This window comes from Amblyomma americanum, chromosome 3 (genome assembly GCF_052857255.1).
Source record: "Amblyomma americanum isolate KBUSLIRL-KWMA chromosome 3, ASM5285725v1, whole genome shotgun sequence".
In the NCBI taxonomy this organism is placed as follows: domain Eukaryota; kingdom Metazoa; phylum Arthropoda; class Arachnida; order Ixodida; family Ixodidae; genus Amblyomma; species Amblyomma americanum.
In genome coordinates this window covers 181,837,908-181,863,509 of record NC_135499.1, presented here as the reverse complement: position 1 = coordinate 181,863,509, position 25,602 = coordinate 181,837,908, and the positions used below count along the sequence as shown (strand labels likewise).

The window sequence follows — 25,602 nt, the reverse complement described above, 5'->3', positions numbered from 1 at the left end:
TTAAGACTACTGCGCAGCATGTGACCACACGCTGGATGGATGATAATGGCCTTACCCTTTGTATCGGGCGGCAGCTTGCGCCGCCTAGCCTATATTCATTCAACGCGACACTCGCGTGATGGCGATACCGCTGGGGCTGTATCCGTTGCAACGAGTTCCCCAGCGCATAGCTGATGCTTCGGATGATGATGACAGGCGTTAGCTTCAGGGATTTGGTACGGAACTTCGACGGAACTTCGTAATAACGAAGCGTCTTGCGACGAATGCGAGATTAAATTACATACGTTATTCTGAAATATTCGGTAATTTGAAATTTGTAGTACTGAAAGTATTTTACATTGAAAGTATAGGCATTTTAGCGGGGATTTAAAAAAAATTCGTAAATCTGAAAATTTCGTTAATCTGACGTTCGTAGTAACGAGATTTTACTGTATGGGAAAGCCCACTTGCATAATTTTGCGCAAGATCCAAGCCCAGTAGCGTCTGATGACACCAGCTGCCGAGCTTGACTGGTCTGTGCAGCAAATGAAGAATGCGAAGAAGATGCTTTTGGACTGTTTTCCTGACACTTTCAACTCGTTCTCTGGATAATTTGTGCAGATATCGAGGTTTTGTGACAGTTGGATTTGAACTGAATATGAATAGCGAATATATTTGATTCATTTTAGAAATCCAGAATATTCACACTTCCAAGTGGCGGTGCCACCGCGATTGGAATGGCAGCACTTCCAGGGAATGTCGGTAGCTGATGGAAGAGCCGACACCACTCACGTGTAGTTTCTCTTTGGCTCTGTTTGACGCAATTGATCACTGCCAGCCACATTTTACCAGTTTTTTAATAGTGCTTGTCAATCGTCATGGGTGCTCCGGGTCCAGTAATTGTCTGGCACTCATTCACGGCTACATTCAAGATGCCCGTCATTCTTTGTGCCTAAGAAACGAATAACTGTGCGCACAGGCCACAAGTTCGATGTCTCTGAATGGGTGATACAGGCGTGGCAGCTGCAGCGAGGCAAAATTTTCAGCTGTTCCTGGTGATGTTGTGGTGAGGCTGTTGTTCGCAAAGTGTGGGATCTCAAGGGATGACGACGTGCTGGGGATCGCAGCGGTGATGCCGATGGCAGCACTACTGAGGACAATGGCACATGTTTGGACAAGTAGTCCAGTGACTCATGCGCCCTTTCTATCAACTGTCGACACTCCCTTGAGCGCTGAGTGCGCAGTTGAAGTGCGCCCGCAATCGCCATTTTAAAAGTGCACACTCGGAGCATCTATCAGGCCTAGCGAGCATCAAGTACCCTTGGGAGAAGTGCCGTTTCTTCCTCTTTCCAGCGAGTGCACGCGCTTCCGTCGAGAGTAGAGCAAAACGTCCACAAAGTTAAAAAAAAAAGCAAACACAAAAATCTGAAAATGGCAAGCCCTGATTGGCTAGCAAACCGAAACTTGAGCTGTGATTGGCGCAAACGCAGCATGTGACGCTTTAAATGTCGTTTACCGCTATGCGAGGCCTCTCTTTGTCAGACCACGCTTGATCGCATCCCACGCTGAATCTAGTCTCTCTGCTCCTCTGGTTTCTTCAAACAAATATTTTTCTTGGAAGAATGCCAGCTACGAAGTTCACGTCGCGGAACAGCTTCGGTAAAAGAAGCCGCTTTACGAAAGCGAGAGGCCGAGCCAGCAAAGGCCGACCGAGAGCGCCACAACGACCGATATCGCCCATCTCCGTTCCATCGCCTGGGACCAAAGCATCTTGCTCGAACCCCGATGACGAGGATGTGCTGACTGCATTTGAAAGGAAGGCTGTGCTCCTTCAAGAATGCGACGACCGCAACTGCTCAACTGAACGTGCGACGCCCGACGTCAGCGATGGGCCCGAAGTGCCGACTGGCTACTGTTTTGTCGATGTAGCAGCGGTAAGAACAATGATCGGCGCGCTGTTGTGTCCCATGTGCAGTGAGCAGTCGCTTGATTTAACAGAAAGTGGTGCAGGCGTGACCCTTCGGATTGTTGTTTTGTGCAGTGAGTGCGGAAACATCGTGCGAGTCCCGCATTCTCCCGTCGTGGGATCGAGCCGTCAGCCGGAGCTGACCGTGCGTCTCGCACTGGCTGCTCGGAACTGCGGAATTAACTTCATGAAGTTGAAGAATTTGTTCACGGGCAAGAAAAGTCCGCCACCAATGAATCTGAAGATCTACCAGCTGCTAGGAGAAAAGATACACGGCGCCACGATGGATGCTGCTCGCGACGCCATGCACGATGCCGCAGGCACTTCAGATCTCTAAGGTGGCCAGAAAAAAGCGCAAACTTGAAGCCACTGCTGCAGAGCAGCATAGAGTTAAAGAAGAGGGACCTACATATGCTGCTGGAGGGTTTTCCTGAACATTAGAGGTTTGGAAATACAGTAAGGCAATTTTTAATCTTAGAATATTTTTTTCTCATTTCCCGTTTTTTTCAGTAAACTGCCAGCTTAGGAAAACTATTGTTCCAGTATTACTTGATAATATTAATATTGTAGCTGAATTTTTGCAGCGAAATTTTGTGAGGAACACAACTGTGCGCTCAATTTGCCTATTTTTCCCTTTCTTTTATGCCAAAAAACCTAGTTTGAAAGAAGTGGTGGAGATAAAAATGAATGCAATTTTCTACAAGGCAGCATTCTATTGAAATATAGGAAAATTAAGCAAAATAATTCCACAGTTGTGTACTCTGGTCATTCCTAAAGCCACATAACGGAAAAAATTTGGAAGATTACACTTATTTTCCAAACGATAGTTTTCCTAAGCAAGCACAGTCATCCCTGTCATAGAGGTTGCATAACTTGCTTCATACTTATTCCAGAGTAATCAAATTTGGCACAGATGGTCCCAGAAGTAATATAAACCAGCCCTGCAAGTTCCAGTTAAATCGAGCAAACGGTTCAAAATTTCACTCATTAGGGTAGTATCCCCCCTTAACAAAGGTGGGCCTTGTCAACACGTCCCCGGAAGGGTATGTGACCTCTAGATATCCCGCTTACTGAATGAGGCCCATGCACTTTTTACATACGCGCAACAGGAGGCTTGACAACAATCGGAGAACTCTTGTCTCGAGGCCACAAGGTAGCCCGGCTGCCTTGCGGGCTTTGCAGTCTGCTGTGGCGACTATTGGCTGTGCATAAGTCAGTCAGTCAAACCCAACTGTGTGTTGCCTTTCCTTTTTCCAATCCGTTTAGTCACTCAATGACATTTCGCATTCCCCTCGCTTAAGCCCAAACTGTCTTCCAGTGCATCAAAACTGTGGGCTCATTATAGGCTATTTGCTATTTGTGCGGTGGAGTCTCCTCACGAATCTTCCTTACATTATTGCACATTATATCTTTCATTGCTTTTTTTCTTGCGAAGAGAAAGGGGGGGGGGGGGGGGGGAATAATTTGGACACTTTTTCTGGTCCCTTGAAGTTTAAACTAGCAAGGCCTCACTATACAGTATAGCTAGCCATCAGGTTACCTTACTTTAGCTATCCTGTATTGACGTCAATTCACTGATTTCACTCTGTCACATGTTTTGCAAGACCACATTGCAGGTTGCATACTTTTATGCTGCCCAGTCAAGCTGTTGTTATGTTCAATTTCGTATAAGAAGACCACAGCAATTTTGAAAAAAAAAAAAAAATGAACAGCGAAGTTTGCTTGTTCAACCCCCCATCCCTTTCCCACATACTACAGATATTTGATTATATGTTCAAAGCAATCTTTGTTAATTCATATCCAGAAATTTAATTAATTTTTTTTCAAACTCCTCGTTACAGCATTTACACAAACACAAAGGAATTCAGAGCACAAATGTGAAGGTAGCTCACCATGAAGCGCTGCCTTTGAGCTTCTTGATCTCCTTGGTGGCCCAAGAGGCCAGTGTCTTCGTTTTCGTGGTCTTGGAACGCCGCCCTTGGCTCAGTAGCTCAGAAATAGGCTCAGTGTCCACCAGAGGAAGCATATGGACACCAAATGCTGTGCACAGATCACTAACGACAGAAAAGTGGGTGGTTAGAAATACAACACACGCTCTCAACAAATACGTAGCTCAGGTTTAGAATTAATTCAGTTAAAGGTCAGAATATGTCACGAACTGCATTCATTATACGGCTGTCTTTGGCTTAGTGGAGGTCAGACCTAGTTTCACAATACGCTGAAAACATGAGCACGGCAGGCACTTGAACAGAGTACTCTATTTACCCATTATAATGCGGGCTTTTACGGAAGAAAACGCCTAAAAATGGCATGCATGTTAGAACTGAGTACAAAAATGAGGCTGCCAACAACGACCTATTGTTATCGGTATCACACAAATGACAGCTTGGTACTTTTTGCACATCGATATTATCTATATCGTCTACTGCAGTATTTGATACCGAGAGGCCTCATGAGCATCTGAAGTGTTACATCAGCAAGGTGCTAACCTGGACTTGAGCCAACATGCAAACATAGGTTGTGAAGTCGCACAGTTAAAAAAAAAAAGGCGACCTTGAGTGCAGAGGCTTTCTAGGCACACAAGCATCTTGGTCCTCTGAAAAGTTCACTGAGCACGCCAATGCCACCGGAGCTCTGGTCGAAACATAACCGCATCATGATGCTACCTTGGCACACTGTCAAGTTCTGCACTGCGGACACGGACGAAAGCACAAAGGAACGAGCTAAGAAAAGCTAACACTTTAAAATAAGATGCACTTCGCACGGAGGCAAGTGGCAATCTGGCGGCATCACATACATATTTCTTTATTAAAGCATGAAAATCTGGTGAGTGTTACAATCAAGTAAATACGTATATTGAATGCTGTGATAACTCACTGCAAACCTGAAGAAGTCAAATAAGTTCAAACCATAAAGTAAAGCATAACCTTATATTTTAATTTAACCTGTGCAACTTATCTGAAATGATAACAGTAAACGGAACGGAAATCCTGCCCGAAGGATTGCATTTTCATGGCTGGTTCCTAAAGGAAAGGTTGCATGCCATCAAGCAGAAATACAATAGAATCTTCCATCAAAGAAAGAGTGGCATTAACATCAGAGTTGGTGCTCCCTTGCAACACCGAACAGTGACAAAAAGTTTCTTACAAAAGGCACACTATACGACTAGGCCAACAGTGTCAGGTAATTCTCATGAACCTCCTAGCATGACAAAGCAGGGAGAGGAATATCCCAGACAATGGAAGGAGGGGCACCCTTGTGCTAGCAAGCTCATGAGAATCGGCAGATGCCACAGGCTCGAAGGGGGTCCTTTGAAGGGGAAAAGCCGTTTCGTCCGACTATAGCGTTTCGCCTCCATCAAAATGTGACGGCCGCGGTCGGGCTCAAACCAGCGTCTTTCGTGGTCAGCAGCCGAGCACCATAACCATCGATCCAACGTGGCAGCTTATGACTAAAATTAGCACAGAAAAGTAACCGTAACTAAACCATCATCTGTTCCGTTTCGTTCAGATAGTGGCAGGCCAGGGCTGAACATTCTGCAAGCATTCAATATCTTAATCTAATAATAATACTTTCACCCCTTCTTTTCACTAACTTAACTGCCCACCTCAGAGTAAACAGAGGTAATACTGTATTAGCCTATCAGTCAAACACTCTTGCACTGTTAACAAATGTCAGTAAAAATGCGTAGGAAACAGTCAACTCTACCAGTGGCAACATGCAGTGAGCTCTTTGTTGACTAATGCTGCATGCTGTAAATCCGTGCAGCACAATAATACTGACATCACTGTAAACCCAGACACTTTGATCTTGATTCTGGAAGTGCAAACTGCTGTTCAAAATCCTGCAATAAAAATAGTAGCAAACCTTCGACTTTATAAATAGAGAAATGCACACTTATATCTCGCTGCCAAGGTACCGACAGACTTCAAAGACCATGAAATTGGAAGTGAACGTACCCAATTAGTCCAGCACAGGAGGCTATGTTGGTATCGGAATGATCGCTGTCAATGGCGATCGAAGAGATGAAGCTGATAATATGTGGCACATGTGGCAGAAGGAGTTGGACGTCAGCTATGAAAAGAAATACCACATTTGTGAAGCATAACACAACTAGGCGATGTTCTTTTTCATTAACACCTCTGAAACAGGCCTCAATGAAAAGCCAGGAAGTACAAAAACTGAACTAATGGTAGCACAGTCGAGCCCACTTATAACGAACATGGATGTCACGCCGCGTCCGTTCGTTATATTCCAAAGTTCGTAGCATGTGGGCCACAGCTTTAAAGACAGTTGCTTGTCAAAACACAAAATCTTTTCTTTGTGATAAAGTCCGTGATGAACGTGTTTCTGCAGCGCAGATCCGATGAGGGAGGTTTCTAGTTTATTTAAAGCAGAAGCGTGCTATCGCCAAGGCCCTTGACATCGACAAGCTGTCTCAGGCTCTCTATGTAGCTCATTGCTGCAGGCGCGCTTATGGGCGCTGGCTCCGAAGTTTCATCCTCATCTAATCGCGTCACTCTCGTCCCGCACTTCAGAAACGATGCCCTCGGCCGTGCACGGTTCCTCGGTGTCGGCGTCGACGCGCTGCCACAAATCGCCGCCTAGCTGGTCATCTTCCGAAGCACCAGGCTCAGCATCAGACACTGTGTCGACGAAGCCGGCCTAGCGGAACCAGTTCCGCACGCCAGTGGCAGTCACCTCCGCCCTGGTTGCTTTCATCATCTCTACCGCTGAATACAATGGAAATGGGCACTGTGTTCCCGTCCGCCATCCCAAATTACAACCAGGGCACGAGATTTGAATGAAGCCATCGAAACGTTCACACCGCAACAATAACAAAAGCGTGCGATGGGGTATACTTGACACGTGCACAGGCGGCAATCAAGCCAATCAAGCTAAAGATAGACGTACAGCGCCAGCGGGGAGACCAATGAGGGGCGTCCATGAGCGTCAGTGCAGCCACCTCTTGGTTCCCAGGTAAAAGGCCTGCTTCACAGAGCGTGGTCCCCACGATCGGCACCGGCGGCGGCATGGTTGATCGCGGAGGCCACGCGCGAATTTGCAAGAGAGTGAGGAGAGGGGAGCAGAGTTGCAAGGAGGAACGGGAGGGCGATGTTGGAAGGCGCGTCGGCGGGGAAGGGTAGCTTGCTCGAGAGCGGCGCGAAACGGGGCGGACAGTTGGCTTGCAATGAGTCTCGGGAAAGCATGCCGCACGCCGGGCGCACAAAGGGGTCGGAGGCAGGTTATCTCGCATCACGGCGCCGTGTTTACGCCGTCCATTCGCTGTAACCGATCAGCAGGGCTTAATGACGTTCGTTATACGTGTGATTTTGTACCACTGAAACAACGCATATTTTGACGGTCGCGCAGGTCTCATTCGTAATAAGCGAAAGTTCGTCTTAAGTGGGGCTGTTACATGTGGGCTTGACTGTACAGCCAATAATGAATCCATCAAAAGAAAATCATGAAATAGTTTGATATATGAATATATAGCTAATAATGAATATATCAAGACAATCATGATATAGTTGGAATTATGAATGCCATATAACTTGTGCAAGGGCCACAATTAAATTAATAATAAAAAACTTTTGGACGTTTACATTTCGGACTTTGTGGGGTCTAAAAGTTTGTTTTTCAGACTCAAAAGACACACTGACAATACTGTAGAGATCTTTTTTCAACTGCAAGTCCATTATTATGTTTATGCTATACATGGATTTTGTCATCTATGGATTTTTGTTTACTTTTTCAATGGAGTGAGAAGGCCCACAGATGTACAGGAATTTTTTTAAGTGCAGATAGAACAAAAAGCTTGTCCACAGCTACAATGCGCGTGAACCCTTACCATTCGGAGCATTCTGGTCTCCCTTGAGTCCCTGCACAATGCCTGTGTAGGCTTCCAGGCAGCCCTCCCGGAGGTCGTTCAGGTATTCTACCATCTCATAGTCATGCTACACAGATCAGAAAAGCCCACAAAAGAAGGGTCAACAGAGAGAAACATTAAGCCGTGAGGAAGTGTAAACTTCTGAAGTAAATGAGCCACAAAGATCACATTGAACTGATGGCAGTACAACCAATATGAAATAGTTGATATATCAATGTCATATAACTTGTGCAAGGGCCACAATTAAAAAACTAATAAAAAATTCAGGTGTGAGTTTTGAAGGTGTGGTCCGTACACAAACTATTAAAAAAAAACATATAACCAAATTTTTCCTTTCTCTCAGTTTAGTCCAAAATAAGGGATGCGGCCAGATTATAAGGCAATTCAATATACAGTAGCCAACCGATTTTTTGGATTCCAATAGTTCTGACTTAGCTGGGGAACCGTTGTGCACCTTATAGGAATCTGTACATTTTCACAACCATTTCGGACGTGTACATTTCGGACTCTGTGGGGTCTAAACGTAGCGATTATTTTCCTACTCAAACAGATACCAAGATAGTTTTGCAACTGAAAGTTCATTATTTCGACCTAGCATAGATGCGCAGGCATTGCTGTCACAACCAAGTCGTTGTCCACCGCCGTGACAAGCAACATCTTGGATTTAAACGGTATCGGCGGGCGCTGCCGGAGTGAACAGGACGGACTGGCTTAGATAGGCTTGCCTCTTTCTTCTACGTCGTTGCCATGTGAGAAAATGAGACGCCTTTCGTTGCTATCGAGATGGTCTACATCCGCGAGGTCACCACGAGTGTCGTTGCCCCATGCAAACTGACTGTTCTTGCTTCACACGGCGGGTGCATTCGTTTGCGGCATGACTTGCGGCCACCGCACTGTCTGGCATTGCGACATGACGAACGCATGCCTATGGCTCACATACAGTCTAATATTATTGCTTGTAGGCAGAACATGGGCAGTGACGATTTTCTCGATTTTGAAAGCCAGCTTCTCATAGAATAGAAAAGTTATTTTTTTGAAGTTCACGAATTTTCAGACTGTTCGATTATTCAGACCATTTTTCGGGTTCCGTCGAGTCCGAAATATCGGTCGGCGACCGTATAAAACAGCAATAGCTATGCTTATCTGTAACCTACAAGTGAGAGAACAGTGCAGTAGGCAGAGGTGCAGAGGCGGCCACTGCTTAGGAGCTAGCCACAGCCCATCGTGCTACTAGTACACTATAAATAGGATAATCTAATTAATGTCTGGATATAGTACACTTCCATAAAGTCTTTGGCGCCAAAGCAAGTGAACCATGTAAGGCAAGAGCCGCCACAATGCTTCAGTCAGCTAGGACGGCTTCATCATATGGAGAGCAGTGTACTGAACGTCGGCATTTCTGCACGACAGTGGTGTGGAAAATTGGGATGCAAGCCTCAAGACTAGCCCCAACTTAGCCTCACATTCTTCACGTCGCAGTTTTACAGTGCCTTCGTGTGACTAAGTACTGCATGAAGGTGTCTATGGCCGTGCAGCTGACCGGGATACAAGAGTGAAATGTGATCATGGGAATGCTAACCGGAACAAGCACTCCCTTTAACATACGTCGGCACCATGAGACGTGGCTCAATCACACTCACAGCGACTCACACTCACATACACTCACTCACACTCACAGTAATGTCCACTCACACTTGCACTCGTCGTGACCACTTGCACTGACAACCACTCACTCACATTCACAACCACTCACTCCCACTCACATCCACTGGCTCATACTCGTGACCACTCACGCTCACAACCACTCACTCGCACTCACAACTCACTCGCTCTCACAAATACTCGCAATCACTCTTTCCTTGTTTGCTGACAACGGAGGGAATGAGGAATTTACTGCTGCGGCTGACTGCGCTCATGGCTCCCCTGGCAAAGCCTGAGTCAAATATGTTGTGGTGAGCCTCCTGGGCTCTGTCGGGCTATGTCGGGCCAATTTTCACAGTTTAAATGTTCGAAGAAAGTGGTCACTTATCACGTATATTCCAAGTCCCGAACCAATGTTACGCATGTTGGCTCCCGCGCTTGCTGGTAAGGCAATGAGCGCTTGTTTAGCGTCAGCAGCTAAGATGCTTACACACATTTCTGAATAGTCTCCATAGACGTGCGAAGGGTTCTCCATGAGGGGGAGCAAAGTTTCAGCGCAGCGCAGCCACCCCGCCCAGGCCCCTACGGCCAAAATGGAGCCCAAAGATGAGGAATGATTAAAACATTTATTTCAATGTGATGGAATTGCAAAATATACAAGGTATTATAGAGCTGCAGTTTTTACTTTCATGTGTAACATCGGCAGAGAAATATTTGGCAGAGAGAGGTTAAGCGGATGGTTTCTTGACACTCACAAAGCGAACAAGGGAGGGGAAAGCCTCAGGGTTCTTGCCCACGTTTCAACAAGCGGTCTTTTCTTCCCGCAGACAAGGACTTGTCGCCCCCGCCCTCAGTTTCCTGCTCTCTTCTTGTCACGTTTTTGGCTATGATGTCCGTCAGACGGTTTTTTCTTCGCTGCCTTCTCGGTATTGGCAGTTTGAACAGCAGCACTCGCTTGCAAGATACCTTTAGGGGAAACGAAAAATGTCGCCCTAGTTTGATTCTTATTAGCTTTCATTCTGTCATAATCTTTTCTATTGTTTCTTCCCCAAGCGAAAAGGTGACAATACTTAAAGACACACTACTTTAGATATCTTAGATCCCTGATTCGCGGCCCTCGATGAACTATTCAGCAGACAAGCGAAGGGAATAGAGGCGCTCTTTATGACATATATGACGGAAGCCAAGTCACCAAAACTAAGGAACATAGGTGATGTCTTTTTTTTTAATTTTGTAGTTTTTATCAATGGGAGATTAATAAGAGCATAAGAAAAAACAACCATGTCAGCCGGTGGGATCCGAATCCAATACCTCAGAGCTTCGCGTCCGGTGCTCTACCAACCGAGCTACGGCGACGCGGCTTCAAATCTGGCAGTCTTGATGCCATAGATAGCACAGGAGGGTTCTCGCACTACTACCCTGACCGTTCGACCACATTTCTATGGGGCAATCGCGGTAATACAGGACGTTCTACATCCGCCACTATGGACGAGGTTGGCGCTGGTGAACACTCTCAAGGCTCGCTTACACTGCACATAAATATCGCTGAAAGCAGCAGATTAGACGGCCGTTGCAGTAGCTCGGTTGGTAGAGAACTGGATGCGAAATTCGGAGGTCATCGGACTGGATTCCACAGGCGGCATTTGGTTGTTTTTTTATTCTGCTTTTATTAATCTCCTATTGATAAAGATAAAAACTACAAAATTAAAAAAAAGGCATCTCCTATGCTCCTTGATTTTGGTGACTGTTGGCTTCTGTCGCTCAAGTTGGAACTGTATGTCCAGCCTATCAAAAAGGTACAGCCAGTTGGGTTGCCACCTCATATATGCTGCCGAAAATCGCCACATTTTATCACCATCGACACAAAGCAATCATTTCTGGCGCAGATTAATACATTAAATATTACGATTTTGGATATCTCCTTGGGCGTCATAGGCATCACCGTGTCTGATGCTATGCATACAAAGAATAAAACCACACGATTGATTTGCGACGCAGGGCTCCTTCAAGCACATGATAGAAACAATAACCTCTGGTGTTGCTTAAATGCGCAATTGGCTTTCGCTTTGTTTCCAGGCTTGAGCCGAGCTGGTGCAGTTCAAGAGCTAGGTCAGGTATTAGTGTGGGTCTGGCCCAATAAAAAAATTACGATCAGAGCAGAGCTCTAAAATACCGTATTTACTCGAATGTAACACGAGGGGTGACTTTACATGCTGTCCAGCGGGAAAAAATAAAACCAAGAATGTAACGCGAGGCTTAGGGACGGAAAACAAAGTACCTTTAATAGACATCGTGGCCAACATGTGTACTCATCTTCCTCACTTCCGGAGGCCGAGTTCTCAGAAACGGAGTCCTCCGTTTCGCTATCGAAGTCTCCTGGTAACTTCTGCCGCATCGATGTTGCTCGCCATAGAGAGAATCTATTCCTCTTCATGAACGTTTGGGCCCACCCACGAGATGATCTGAACGTCCCATCTCCCGAGCAACATTCCTAACTTTCCTACAGATCAGCTCGACGCTGACCCCCACGAGACGTTTGCGCTGCTCGATAACAAAGTCCGCCAATTTTTTGCCAAGCTCGACGTGATGGCCATGGCGAGGCCCACGAAATCCTTTGCGGTTGGGCTCACATTTAAAAAGCCCCTCCCGCTGCAGCCGCCATCCTCGGATGGTTGACCCGTTGAGGTCAAGTCTTCGAGCTGCTGCAGAATTCCCCTCTTCAGCAGTGGCAGTGCGAAATTTGAGCAAAGGATCTGATAAAACTCATAGCGGCTCAATGCACCCACGAAGAGCTAGCACCCATGCCAACAGTGAACTACAAAAGCGAACAGCAGCGCAAGATTGCCGTTCCTGCACCAGCGGAATCCTCTTCTTCGGTTGTCCAAAGACACCTGCATGATGCCTTATGCTGGCTTGAGCACTGCTTTTCAGCAGTGGCAGTGCGAAATTTGAGCAAAGGATCTGATAAAACTCATAGCGGCTCAATGCACCCACGAAGAGCTAGCACCCATGCCAACAGTGAACTACAAAAGCGAACAGCAGCGCAAGATTGCCGTTCCTGCACCAGCGGAATCCTCTTCTTCGGTTGTCCAAAGACACCTGCATGATGCCTTATGCTGGCTTGAGCACTGCTTTTCAGCAGTGGCAGTGCGAAATTTGAGCAAAGGATCTGATAAAACTCATAGCGGCTCAATGCACCCACGAAGAGCTAGCACCCATGCCAACAGTGAACTACAAAAGCGAACAGCAGCGCAAGATTGCCGTTCCTGCACCAGCGGAATCCTCTTCTTCGGTTGTCCAAAGACACCTGCATGATGCCTTATGCTGGCTTGAGCACTGCTTTTCAGCAGTGGCAGTGCGAAATTTGAGCAAAGGATCTGATAAAACTCATAGCGGCTCAATGCACCCACGAAGAGCTAGCACCCATGCCAACAGTGAACTACAAAAGCGAACAGCAGCGCAAGATTGCCGTTCCTGCACCAGCGGAATCCTCTTCTTCGGTTGTCCAAAGACACCTGCATGATGCCTTATGCTGGCTTGAGCACTGCTTTTCAGCAGTGGCAGTGCGAAATTTGAGCAAAGGATCTGATAAAACTCATAGCGGCTCAATGCACCCACGAAGAGCTAGCGCCCATGCCAACAGTGAACTACAAAAGCGAACAGCAGCGCAAGATTGCCGTTCCTGCGCCAGCGGAATCCTCTTCTTCGGTTGTCCAAAGACACCTGCATGATGCCTTATGCTGGCTTGAGCACTGCTTTTCAGCAGTGGCAGTGCGAAATTTGAGCAAAGGATCTGATAAAACTCATAGCGGCTCAATGCACCCACGAAGAGCTAGCACCCATGCCAACAGTGAACTACAAAAGCGAACAGCAGCGCAAGATTGCCGTTCCTGCACCAGCGGAATCCTCTTCTTCGGTTGTCCAAAGACACCTGCATGATGCCTTATGCTGGCTTGAGCACTGCTTTTCAGCAGTGGCAGTGCGAAATTTGAGCAAAGGATCTGATAAAACTCATAGCGGCTCAATGCACCCACGAAGAGCTAGCGCCCATGCCAACAGTGAACTACAAAAGCGAACAGCAGCGCAAGATTGCCGTTCCTGCGCCAGCGGAATCCTCTTCTTCGGTTGTCCGAAGACATCTGCATGATGCATTATGCTGCCTTGAGCGCCCTCAGTAGTGAATATTTGCTCCTCTCAAGCTGTCAGCAACATGAAAGCAGCTAAGCGAATACTGTCGTCACGAAATACACGCGGAAAACTTCGCTGTCGCGTCCACCCACCATTCACGTCCACTCATACCAAACACACTTGACCACTAACACTCACATCCACTTACACTCCTCTCCACTCTTTCACACTCATGACCACTCGTACTCACATCCTTTATCTCGCACTCACACTCGCAACAACTCACTTGCAAGGCAGCAATGTGGGCTAGTTGGTTGTACATTTGGTGTGAATAACGCACTACACACTAACAAAAATGACAACTGGAACGGGGGACACAGGACAAGCACAGGACAAGCGCTTGTCCTGTGTCCCCCGTTCCAGTTGTCGTTTTTGTTAGTGTGTAGCGCGTTATTCCCACCAAACTTACTTGCACTTACTCTCACGATCACCCACACTCATATCCATTCACTCGCACTCACACTAACTTCTGTGATTGAAAGTGTGAGTGAGGCAATACAAGTGCACTCATGAGTGAGTGTGCCGACCTATGCTCCTTCAGGGCCATGGCATGCTATTCGGTATACTACATGTTCCACCGAAAGGGAGTGCAATAAAGGCGAACAATACTGCTATACTTTTGCACGGGATTTTCAAGAGGGTATCTGACTACTCAATTAAAAAAAACTCAATATGCCTGAATTTGACACATCTGGCAGTGACTCTATCACTTAAATCCAGGGTACAGTGAAATAGAGGTATAATAGAAGTCTTACACACCTTGTCCACATATGCTACAGAGGCTTGAGCTAATGTCTGAAGAACAATTTCCAGGAACTTCTTGAACTCCGGTCCAATGGCCAGTGCAATATCACCAAACACAGACAGGATTTGGGGCTTTACTGAACGGTGCACGTTATTGTTCTGAAAGCACGATGAAACACAGCACATTAAAAATTTGCTGTAAGCCCTAAGACAAGGGTTAAAAACAACACACATATTTTTCTTCCCCCCCTTTGATGCCAAAAAGAAAAAAATCGCAGCCTCTACATCATGACTACTAAAGTGCCTGTATTCAAAAGACGTCAAAAATTTGTTAGTGCCGCTGAAATTCAAGAAATTGATGTCGCAAATTTGCAAAAATGGGCATTTAGGGGCATTTGGTCCATTTTGTGCACCTAGTCCCTAGTTGTGCGGAAAACCAACCTAAAGGCCTTGATTTGTAACAAATGTCATACAAACAATTTTTCTTTCAATTTTTCGAAAAGAGCTACAACAACACGGTCAAAAAAAGGAACAGACAGGAACAAATCTCACAAGGGTCGCAAAAAATGTTTAGATTATCCAAAAATGAGCATCCACATGCAGGAACCTGGCAAGAGCATCCACGCAGACTTGCTTTTGGCTGAAACGATTTAGGTAATTACAACAGTGTGCTAATGCTTACTAGTTGCGGTGTGCACCGCTTGACTGATGATCGCAATGTAGGCAATATACCTACATTGCGCGACTAGCTATCACGGTATCAGCTATGTGCAGGTCCCAGGCTGTCCCTCAGCGTTCACGATGTGAGTGCAGCGCTTAGTGCTCACAGGTGGGTAATGGCTCCCACGTCATTATCATCCGTCAAGGAGCGAAAGAACATTTGGAACATATGAAATTCTGCTGGCCAGGAAACTACAAATTCATACTATACAAAAACTCCCTTGCTCCAGCCTAGTGGCCCGCTTCAGCCCATCGACATTCCGACTGACCCATTTTTCCGTGTTGGCTCTCGACCTGTTCGGGCCTTATCCCACTTAAACTTCCGGGAAAACGTGGATTGCTGTTGGGACTGATTACAGTACCTGGAACGCTATCACGCGCACTATCCTGACCAGCTGTGCCTCCGATGTCGACGGCTATCTCCTCCACGACGCTGTCCTGCTTCATGGCGCTCCTTGTCATCTGCTTGCAGATCGAGAGCCCTGCTTTCTTTCTGGAGTAGCCTACAACCTTCTTCGCTCCTGCTCCACCTGTCAGAAGTTCACGACAGCCTACCATCCCCAAACAAACGGCCTTACTGAGTGCCTTGACCGCACCCTCCATTGTGACTGGGACGTCAGTTTACCCTTCGTGACGTTCGCCTACAATTCCTCATGCCATGATGCCATTGGATACTCTCCCCTCTACCTACTTTTTACTTTTTTTTTTTCTTAGGGGGGGGGGGGTTGTGTTACGGTACACAGTCGTGAAGCGAAGAGAACGTTCTGTCGCTGGGCAGTCGACGACGACAAGGACCGCTGCAGCCAGTGCTAGGGTGACCTGGTTTCTGGTGTATCTCCTGAGCACGGCCTACCGTTCCTGCTGTTGAACTAACCCCTTAATAGTATCAGCTGTGATCATATTGTCGAGATTCTACTGTATAGCAAAGAATAAACTAAAGTTGTCATTGGATTTTGCCACTGCCCTCCCTGCCATGAATGATTATGCTCTAAAACGGACATAAGTCTGGGTCATCATGGTCACTTTTGCTGTACCTCATGTTAGGAGAGAGGAAGATGCTCCGTGAACCACCAACTTGTACACATGAAGGTAGGAGAAGACTCAGTGTGTTGATCAATGTTCTTACAAAAGAACTTGTCCTCATCTCGATAATTACGGTCACCGTTGCCAAGATTAGGTGGGCCCCTCCAAGTGGTGAAGGCATGTCAGAGGGAACGAAGAAAGGGGAGTGCACGGTGGAAGTAGTAGTTCAGAGGATGCCATACCTTATCCCAAAAGCTTTTTTACAGGTCAGTAAAATGAATGTATCCAAGTCCCTCTCCTTGCTCAAGTTTGTGCAGCAGTTGTCCCGATAGTTCCTCAAAAAAAAATGTGTTGTCTAGCCTGCTTGTGTATCAGAAAAAACGTGTAAATCCTCCAGTGCAGAGTTTCAACCTATTTCCTATGGCGACACAAAGTGGTGAAAATGCCCAATGGCGACAAACCCTAAATCAACAAATTCTCAAAAATGAAATGCCCAAGGAGTAAACTATTTTTTTATCAAACAAATTTCTTCCTATTCTTATTTAACAGTTTTGACAAAACAAGAGACTAGGGGTCGAACATTAACTGGAAGTCTTACATTTTCCTCCGCTTTTCCTTCACATAGCTTCCTCAGAGCAACGCCAAAAATTCTGGTCAGAAAGCGGTGGCTACTGGGGCCGCACCCACACCAGGATTCGCATACAAACTCAATGCAGAACTAAGGGCGTGCCGTCAATATACGCGAATTTGCAACATTAGGCATTAAAAGGGCACTGCAAGCTGCATAATAGAATTCACATGCTTTAGTTTCATTCTAAACCCACAAAAGCTCTAGGAAAAAATGCATCAAAAATGCCTAATTAATAAGCACTAATAGATGGCCCACCGGTGTTCAGAGGCTATAAAAACTGCTGATTAAGAGAGCATAATGGATGCTTACCCCTAAGTTTTCAAGCAACATTGTCATGACATCATCACAGAACGGCAGCACTTGAGACCCCAGGGCTCTGCAAATGTCGCCTGTCAGGCCGACAGCTGCTGAGCAGACCTAAGTCAAAAGTGACAGAGGAGAGAACATATTTCATCGAGCTGTCAGAGCAGAGGAAGTTTCCAGCAGTTTGGACTGAATCAGCCCAATGAACAAGAACTTCTAGCACTGTACCTGGTACTCCGCATGGTTCTTGAGACCAATGGCCAGGAAAGGTCTGAAAGCATCCATGTACTTGACAAACTTGTCCCCTAGAACTGCACAGCCAGAAAAAAAAAAAAGCACAATGCACACACTGCATGACTGCAAAAGGCCTTCAGCAAGCAACGAAGACATGCTGAAAAATACATTCTTTGTGTGAAAACTGATATGAAAATAATTTATCTGGTTTGGTATTTCATTTATTCATAGTTGCAATCGACAAATCCTTTCCGTAATGTCATGTTATTTGGCATGGCTCGAGATGCTGTCTACAACGTACATAAAAGCTTTTGTTTTTTGTGTGTGAGAGGCAGCGTACAGACAGTCTATACTCCTGTAAGGGCCGCACCCATGTAGGGACCGCACCCCAAACTTGGCAGTTGGTACCATATAAACACCTGTAAGGGCCGACTTTTTTTTTTCCTCCAGATTTGAAGGCCAATTTTCGGGGTGCAGCCCATACATGCGATTTGTGGAAAAAACTTTTAATGTAAAAGCACACCAATCAGGAAATCGGCGGCATTTACTCTACGTTCAATCACCACTCGCGGTGTATTCAGACTCCGAGCTGGTGTTGTGCTCCGGTGCACGCTCATCCCACCAGAAGTCGTGCAGCATGTCAGCTACCAATGCGTAGCCATTGTTCCGCGCTTCCATCACTTAGCAGAACAGCTCTTCTTTCAGTTCAGGAAACTTGCACGGCTTGCGTCGGAAAGCGCACTTTTTGCAGCGTGTGTTCCTCAATGCACCCTTTTGGTTGCATCATTGTCGGACGCACTTCTCGGCCAAGTCGAATTTCCTGCCCGCTGCATGCTTGGCGTGTTCGACAGCAAACTCCCAGCCGTATAGCTTTTAAGGTGCTTGCCCATCGTGCTAAAACTGCAACGCTTGGCAGCAGCATGCCGCGGCCGGGACCGAACCCGCATCTTTCGGGCCGGCAGGCGAGCTCCATAACCACTCAGCCACCGCGGCGGCTCATATGCGAGCCCTGTGTCGTCTGCTCACAGCATGCAGCCTCAAATATATCGGCGTCACTCCAGGGCTCCAACGCCTCCACACTGCTGTCAAGCGCATCACGGTGGCGACCGAACCGCCATACTGTGTTGTGTACACAACGTGATCGTGACCCAGCGACCGCGGAACAACGAAAATCTGGAACGGCTTGCGCCGAAGCATCGGTGGCGCGGGCGAGTGCACCAGCAACGAAAACCTGCTTCGGCATGCACCGGAGCCCGCTCCACCAGCCTCGTGTGCTCAGCTTTTTTCCTTTCCATAATTTTACATATCTAGTAAATTCACAGCGCGGCGATGTACTTGCTATGGGTCAACTATCTTCGAGGAATTGTGTCAGCCAGGGACTCCTATTTCAAATTAACCGTAACGGACGCCGCCTTGTTCCAATTATCAAGAGTTTTCCCCCATTGAAATACACAGGGCTGTGCCGGGACCCGGGCGTCAGTTCGAATTCACCGTAACTTCGAATTAACAAGCTTTTTATTGTATTTGAAGGATTCACAATGCAAAAAATGCGCATTGCAACATAAAAAAGGGACGCATAATAGTGCATCACTATGGTCGGAAAAATTTAATGGAAGAATGCCGCACACATGTAAGGGACGCACCCTGTCAAAACCGTGGGAAAAAATGCGGCCCTTACATGAGCATATACAGTATATGCACCTCAAAAGAAATGTATCATTATACACTATCGAAAATGATAATGAAAATGACGTTTTTGGGCCAAGGAGCTAGATGAGGAACTAACATGCCAGTAGCAGCTGCTCCAATGGCACCCCATATCCTTACACTGTATGCATCTAATTTTTTCTTCTTGTAAATCTCAGAGGCTGCATTATTTAGCGGAAACAATGAAAAAACATTACAGTAAAAGCTCGTTAATTCGATTTTCACGGGACCAGGAAAAAAGTTCGAATTATCGAATGGCCTCAAAAAACTGACAAGACCATTTCCGTTACGGTACATGTACCGTATTTACTTGGGTAACAACCCACTCGCATAATGAACCCACCCACCACCGGTTTGTGCCTAGGAATTTGAAAAAAAAAAAAAAAAACGTCAGTTGTTAACGCTTTTCTCCGTTTCGCACCATCACGGTCCACAACGCATTTCTTGGCATTGTGCCAAGATGCTGTGCAGTGATAACGTCACGGTGTGTTTACCTTTACCTTTTGACGTTAGCTCTAGCAAGAGGGAGAAGCAAACTTTGCAGAGTGCCAGCGCTTGTCCGGTTGTGCAAGCCTTGCTTTCAGTACATTCGCTATGAGCGGCCCACATGCAGCGAACCTGCGCAGTGGATTTTGAGCAGCGTGGCAGAATGCCCACGCACCGCGGCCGTGCAGCACCACAAGCAGCGGAAAACGGGAGGCTGCCGCCAGACCGCTGCTGTCAGGATTTAGGAATGGCGTGATTCCATATGCTTAGTAAATGCTGAAAAGAACAACTGTGCATTTACAATTTAGCTGTTGTTTATTCAATGACAACAAAGTGGACAAATTATTCTTTGTGATCCGTCTGTGAACCAAAATAGTTAACCTGTTTGAACCGCCCGCGCTTCCCGACGTCAACCGACGCGTAGTGGCTAAGCCTAGCAGCTTTGAAAATCCAGAAGCATTCTGAAAATCAGGCGCGTTTCATCGCTAAAAATTTGTGCTGGAGGCATCTTCAGACAAAGCGAAAGCTTCATGTGACTTTTGTTTGCCGTAAACATGAGGGAGAGTGTAGCGGCAACGACGAGTTCGTGGTGAAGCGATAGGCCGCTTCGGCAGGTGCGGCCATGTTGTAAAAACGGGCGGAAGTCAGCTGCTGTCGCGCCCTGATTGGTCCGCGCTGATAGTGCACGTTGGCCGCTTCCGCCCAGCGGCTGATCCCCGGACGATGCTCAAAGCGGGTGCCATGATCGCGGCTGACCACGTGTTTCCGTTGGCTAGTGATGGGTGGAAGGATGGATGACATTGGCGAAGAAAAAAAAAAAACGTTTTTGCACGTATTTTGTAGCGCCCATCTGAAGTCATAGCCTTTCATGGGCGTTGGCTGGGACCGCGCCACCAGTACTTATCCGTATTTACGAATTAACAGGGCTCGAATTAACGAGTATTTTGTTGCGATTTTCGGACGCCGCGCGGAAATGAGGGTAGGTAGCCCCCACTGCGGCCGCCAACCCCTATCCTCCGGCGCCGACGGCCGCCGCGCCGGTGATGGCGCCATTTAGGCTTTACCCACTCTACCACGGTTTTACCTGGATCTATCTTCTGTCCCCGTTTAGGACGTGCGCAGCCTCTAACTATGCGGAGGTGCTTTTTTTTTTTGGGCCACGTGCTATGTGCCAAGCCGCCCAGACGCGGTGGCGCGTAGTTCGAATTATCTGTAGCAGAACCAATTCGGTTTCGAATTAACGGGCTTTTTTATACAGATCTCTATGGAGCTTGGCTGGACCAAGTATCGTAGTTCGAATTATCAGAAAATTCGAATTATCGAGGTTTGAATTAACGAGCTTTCACTGTATACTACTTAAGCACCACATATTTTACAGTAACAGAGGCGTTTTTCAGAACTCAAAGCACCATGTCACATTATTACAATTATGTCTGCCAAAGCAAACACCAAACCGTAAGCTCTATGAGATCAAGTGGCCACCTTTTCACGAATCAACCAATTAAAATCCAGTCTATCATCACCTGAGTTCCCCTGCCTCCTCCTCCCTTTGAGGGAGATATAAGTTTTTTTTTTTTTTTAGTGACGCTGCAGAAATGTCCGCAGTAATGGGCAATTTTATCAACATTGTGTTGTTCTGCATCTATGGTGACTGAGCAATGAGTAGGATCATGTATTTTTACCTTCACGGTTCACTCCCTATGCAATCAATTCAGAATACGGATTAAAAGTTATACAGTGGTTTATAAAATAACAAACTTGCCACAATAGTAAAATTCGGAATGATACCAAACAAGTGATCTTTAGAAGAAAAAAAAAATTTTTTAAATCTTATATTCCCTCTCATAAAAATTAAATTGAGCACGAAATAAAGAAGTTCAGTTAGAAAAAATATGACGCACACAAAAATTACTCCACTTCTCATCAGTGGTTACTGCACTGTGTTTAAAAAAATCTTATGCACAAGCATTTCTGCAAAGACAAACCAGAATTTCAAAATTTGTACTCCTTTCGGAATCCTGCAAAAAAGCCCTTATTTTTTTAATGCATTCAGGTCCTCAGCTGGAAAGAAGCTACAGAAACTGCACAGGCAAGACCACACCTTCAACAAGAGTGGAGGCAGTCATAAGCGCATCCTCCTGCACACCGCCACCAGCGCGACCACTGCTCGAGCTGAACATCTGAAGCAGGGCGGCCACGACAGCGTCTGAGATCTTGGGCGCATCCTCCAGGGTCATCTTGCGCAGCACGCTCTGTAGTGTGGCGCACAGGAGTGACTGCAGGTCATTGTACTGGGCCCGGTCGGAGCTGCTCTGGATGTGTCCTTCAAGGGCCAGCACGTGCTGCAGCCGTTCCAGGATTATCATGGTTGTGCGCTGCACCCACACGTAGCAGTCACGTGGAGAGTTCTTCACCAACTCCATGAGGGCCTCGTATGCCGCACTCCTCAGGTTTGCCTGCCCGCCGTCAGGCCTGCACAAGGCATCATGCACAGTCAACCACTGGAGCTGGGAAACCACCAGAGGGGAAGCAAGCCGCCCCTGGCCAACTTCACTATTGACGGTCAGAGGTGTGAACAAAAGGTGTGGCACAAATTGCTATTGCCAAAAAAATCTGCACACAGCAGTTGCACGTGGACTGCAGAGGTGAAGAATTTTGATACATCACATCACAGTTCAAACACACAGCTGCAAAAAGTGAAGTCCAATATCCAAAGATTTCCTACTGAAAGCCCTTCCAAACACATTTATCCCTTACCTTAAGGTAAGGGATAAATATCTTGACATTTACCTTGTAGGGTTTGATACCCCTTAAACAAAATAAAGCAGAGCTATGCATTTAAAGTGCCTCAGATCATGTGCCACATTCCTAGGATTTCTTTCATGCAAGTGCGAGCACCGTGAATTAAGGTAAGAGATATCAAAGGCTATCAAAGCTGGTACAATGCATTCGAGAATGTAAAAGGCACCAGGAAGTCAGCACCAAAGGGCAACACACAACTAACGCATAAATTATTTCGCAACTTACTGTATGTAATTTCTAACTTCTCTTCACTAATAAAAATGCCAAGACCATGGTTTGGGAACAAAAATAAGCGTGCTCTCTTTTTGAACAATTTGTTTGTTTGCAGACCATTTTAATGCAACAGCCTAGGCTAGTGGTATTGCCTGATGTGTGCTGCAATGTGCTGCTCAGCACTGTGAAGCAAGGAAGAGGATGCAACCACAAGTATTATGGGCGGTGCAAAAATCTGTGCACCTATGGAATAAGTGGTGATCTAACCAATAAAAAATGCGTGAAAAAAAAAGCTAGTAGTGATGCGCTTCAAGAGTTTAAACCCCTTTTGCACGACTGCGCTTTGGACGCTGTCTGATGTAGTGCAGGGGCCATGAGCCATTACTGCAATGAAACTTAACATTCGTGCACCACAGTGAACAAGCAGCTATGACCGTACTGAACTCTAAAATTTTTACAGTGCTTCTCAATTTCGCATTTAATTTATTAACCAGGCTAGGTCTTACTGTTTAAACTAAGCTGCCCTCTACAATACCTCGGCAACTGAGGGTACCACAAATACTAAGTACTTAGCAATTATCAGGCCCAAAAAGGCAACAAACAATAAGCAGCTACACATACCTTTCTGTTGTCTCAAGAAGCTTTGAAACTATGACTTCAAAGTACTCGGAAAGGCAGTATGTCTCCGGCTCATTTCCATCACCAGGTGAAGTCTCTGCAGCCTCAAAAGCTGCCTCAGCTAAGCTGTTGAAAGCCTGCATACAAGAAAGCCATTTTTGTTACGTACAACACTTAACATGAGCAACAGAAGAGAAACTACATAAGGCCAAGCACAGGTCCCGGTCAGATTAAGCAACCTTCATAAATTAACTGGGCGAAATAATAAATATACCGTATTTACTCGAATGTAACGAGAGTTCTTTTATCGAAAGTGGAAAGGAAATTTCACCCCACGCGTTACAATCGAATACAGTAAAACCTCGTTACTACGAACATCAGATTAACGAATTTTTTTAAAATCCCCGCCAAAATGAATATATTTTAAATGTAAAAAACTTTCAGTACTACGAATTTCAAATTACAGAATATTTCAGAATAACGTATGTAATTTAATCTCGCAATCATCGCAAAACGCTTCGTTATTGCGAAGTTCCGTCAATGTTTCGTACCAAATCCCTGAATCTGACGCCTATCATCATCATCCGAAGCAGCAGCTATGCGCTGGGGAACCCGTTGCAAAGATACAGCCCCAGCGGCATCGGCATCAACGCTAGTGTCGCGTTGAATGAATATAGGCTAGGCGGCGCAAGCTGCCGCCCGATACAAAGGGTAAGGCCATTATCATCCATCCAGCGTGTGGTCGCATACTGCGCCTTAAGCCCATTCAGCGCAGTTTCACCACGTCGACAGCGAACGGTAGGATCTGCAAAGTTATCAGCGCTGTGATTGTGCTGTGCATTAGCTTTGCTGACAATGAGTACTCCTGGCCCCCGCGTTAAAAAGAAGCGACGCCAGTTTTCGCTTAAAGAAAGAGCGGACATTCTGTTGCAGCTGAATGCTGGAAAAAAGCAAGTGGACTTGTGCAGGGAGCTTGACATTACACAGTCAACAAATGCAACGATGCTCAAAGATCGGGACAAGATCATAAAACTACATCGAGAGTCACTCCCTCAAGAAAAACGCCAGCCAACTACCGTGGACAGCGACATTCGAATTATGTGGACAGCGAGAGCGTGGCGGCTACATCCGCGGAGCTCACCACAGAAGACATCGTGAATCAAGTGCGTGAGCAAGAAGAATGTAGTAGCGACGAAGACGATGCCGACACTGGATCAGCGCACGAAGAGGAAGAGATTGTTTCCGGCTCGGATGTCCTAGTCTTTCTAGAGAAGACCCAATCATTCCTCGGGTGCTGAAAAGATGTCCCGATGACGTGCACAGGAAGGTCGAGGATGTGGAGGCGTTCGTCCTGCAGCGCTTGTCGTCTACTCGCCAGAAGAAGATAACAGACTTCTTCAAGCAATAAATTGTAGTTAAACTGTGCCCAGCGTTATCGTTTATTATTTACTTATCAATACATAAATTTGCTGCAAAGGTACGTAATTTTAGTTCTTGTGATGCATTACTGACATGAAAATAAAGGTTTTTCAGTACTACGATATTTCAAAGTAACGAATTAAATTCAGCGGTCCTGTGAAGTTCGTTGTAACGAGATTCTACTGTACTAGGTTTAAAAACCAAACACACACTATTAAAATCATTTCATGTGTCAAACGTGTGCGTTGATCGTACTAATCATTCGAAATCACGCACTCGCCGGTCAACCAGTACGCGAACCACAGGTCACAACTACTAGGACAAAGCGGCAACCTAACCGCAAACAAAAAAAAAAAAAAACGACGCCAGTGAGAACAAGCCATCAAGAGTCGACGCCAGCTAGAGTCACTGGCGCGATGAGAGGGCGCCACCTCTTGGTGCACGACTTCTATTTGCCAGAAGCTGCCCGGGGACTTCGAATCAAAACTTCGAGAGTTCCAGCACTACGTCATCGATCTTCGTCGCTCTACCAACATGCCACTTGGACATTATCGGCAATGCCGACCAGACCCTCCGTGTATCTGGACATGCCTATGTCCATAACAGTGCACAAGTCTGGTGAGCATGAAGTTCGCCTTAGAAGCACAGGCAACGAAAAAAATCGGATCACCATTATGCTGGCATGTTTGGCTGACGGCCGCAAGCTCGCTCCATTCATCATTTTTCGCCGGAAGACGATCCCAAAGGAAACTTTCCCGAAAGACATTATCGTGAGCTGTCAAGAAAAAGGTTGCATGGACTCGAATATTGTCATGGATTGGATTCAAAGCGTGTGGGACCGAAGGCCAGGCGCATTGCTGCATCCGGAAGCAATATTGGTTCTGGACTCTTTCCGAGGTCACCTGACACCCGGCGTCAAACAAAAGCTACAGCGTGACCGAACGCATCTAGTTGTTATACCGGGTGGCATGACCTCCATTCTCCACCCTCTGGACGTTTGCATGAACAAGCCCTTCAAGGATCACTTGCGACAATTAT

At 46.4% G+C, this 25,602-nt stretch overlaps 1 protein-coding gene across 2 annotated transcripts in view; it reads right to left on the bottom strand.

Moving 5' to 3' along the window:
* Fs(2)Ket (Importin subunit beta Fs(2)Ket) overlaps nt 1-25,602 on the bottom strand; it is a 68,598-nt gene that overhangs the window by 5,031 nt on the left and 37,965 nt on the right. The window contains exons 11-18 of one of the 2 annotated variants that reach the window (XM_077659069.1): nt 23,149-23,282; nt 21,614-21,984; nt 17,314-17,396; nt 17,092-17,199; nt 14,424-14,567; nt 7,797-7,902; nt 5,905-6,019; nt 3,838-3,999 (exon numbers count right to left, since the gene is read on the bottom strand). In XM_077659069.1, the coding sequence (XP_077515195.1) occupies nt 3,838-3,999; nt 5,905-6,019; nt 7,797-7,902; nt 14,424-14,567; nt 17,092-17,199; nt 17,314-17,396; nt 21,614-21,984; nt 23,149-23,282 (1,223 nt within the window). Of the gene's footprint in view, nt 1-3,833; nt 4,000-5,904; nt 6,020-7,796; nt 7,903-14,423; nt 14,568-17,091; nt 17,200-17,313; nt 17,397-21,613; nt 21,985-23,148; nt 23,283-25,602 lie in introns of those variants that run through there. The other variant, XM_077659068.1, reaches the window with a different exon arrangement.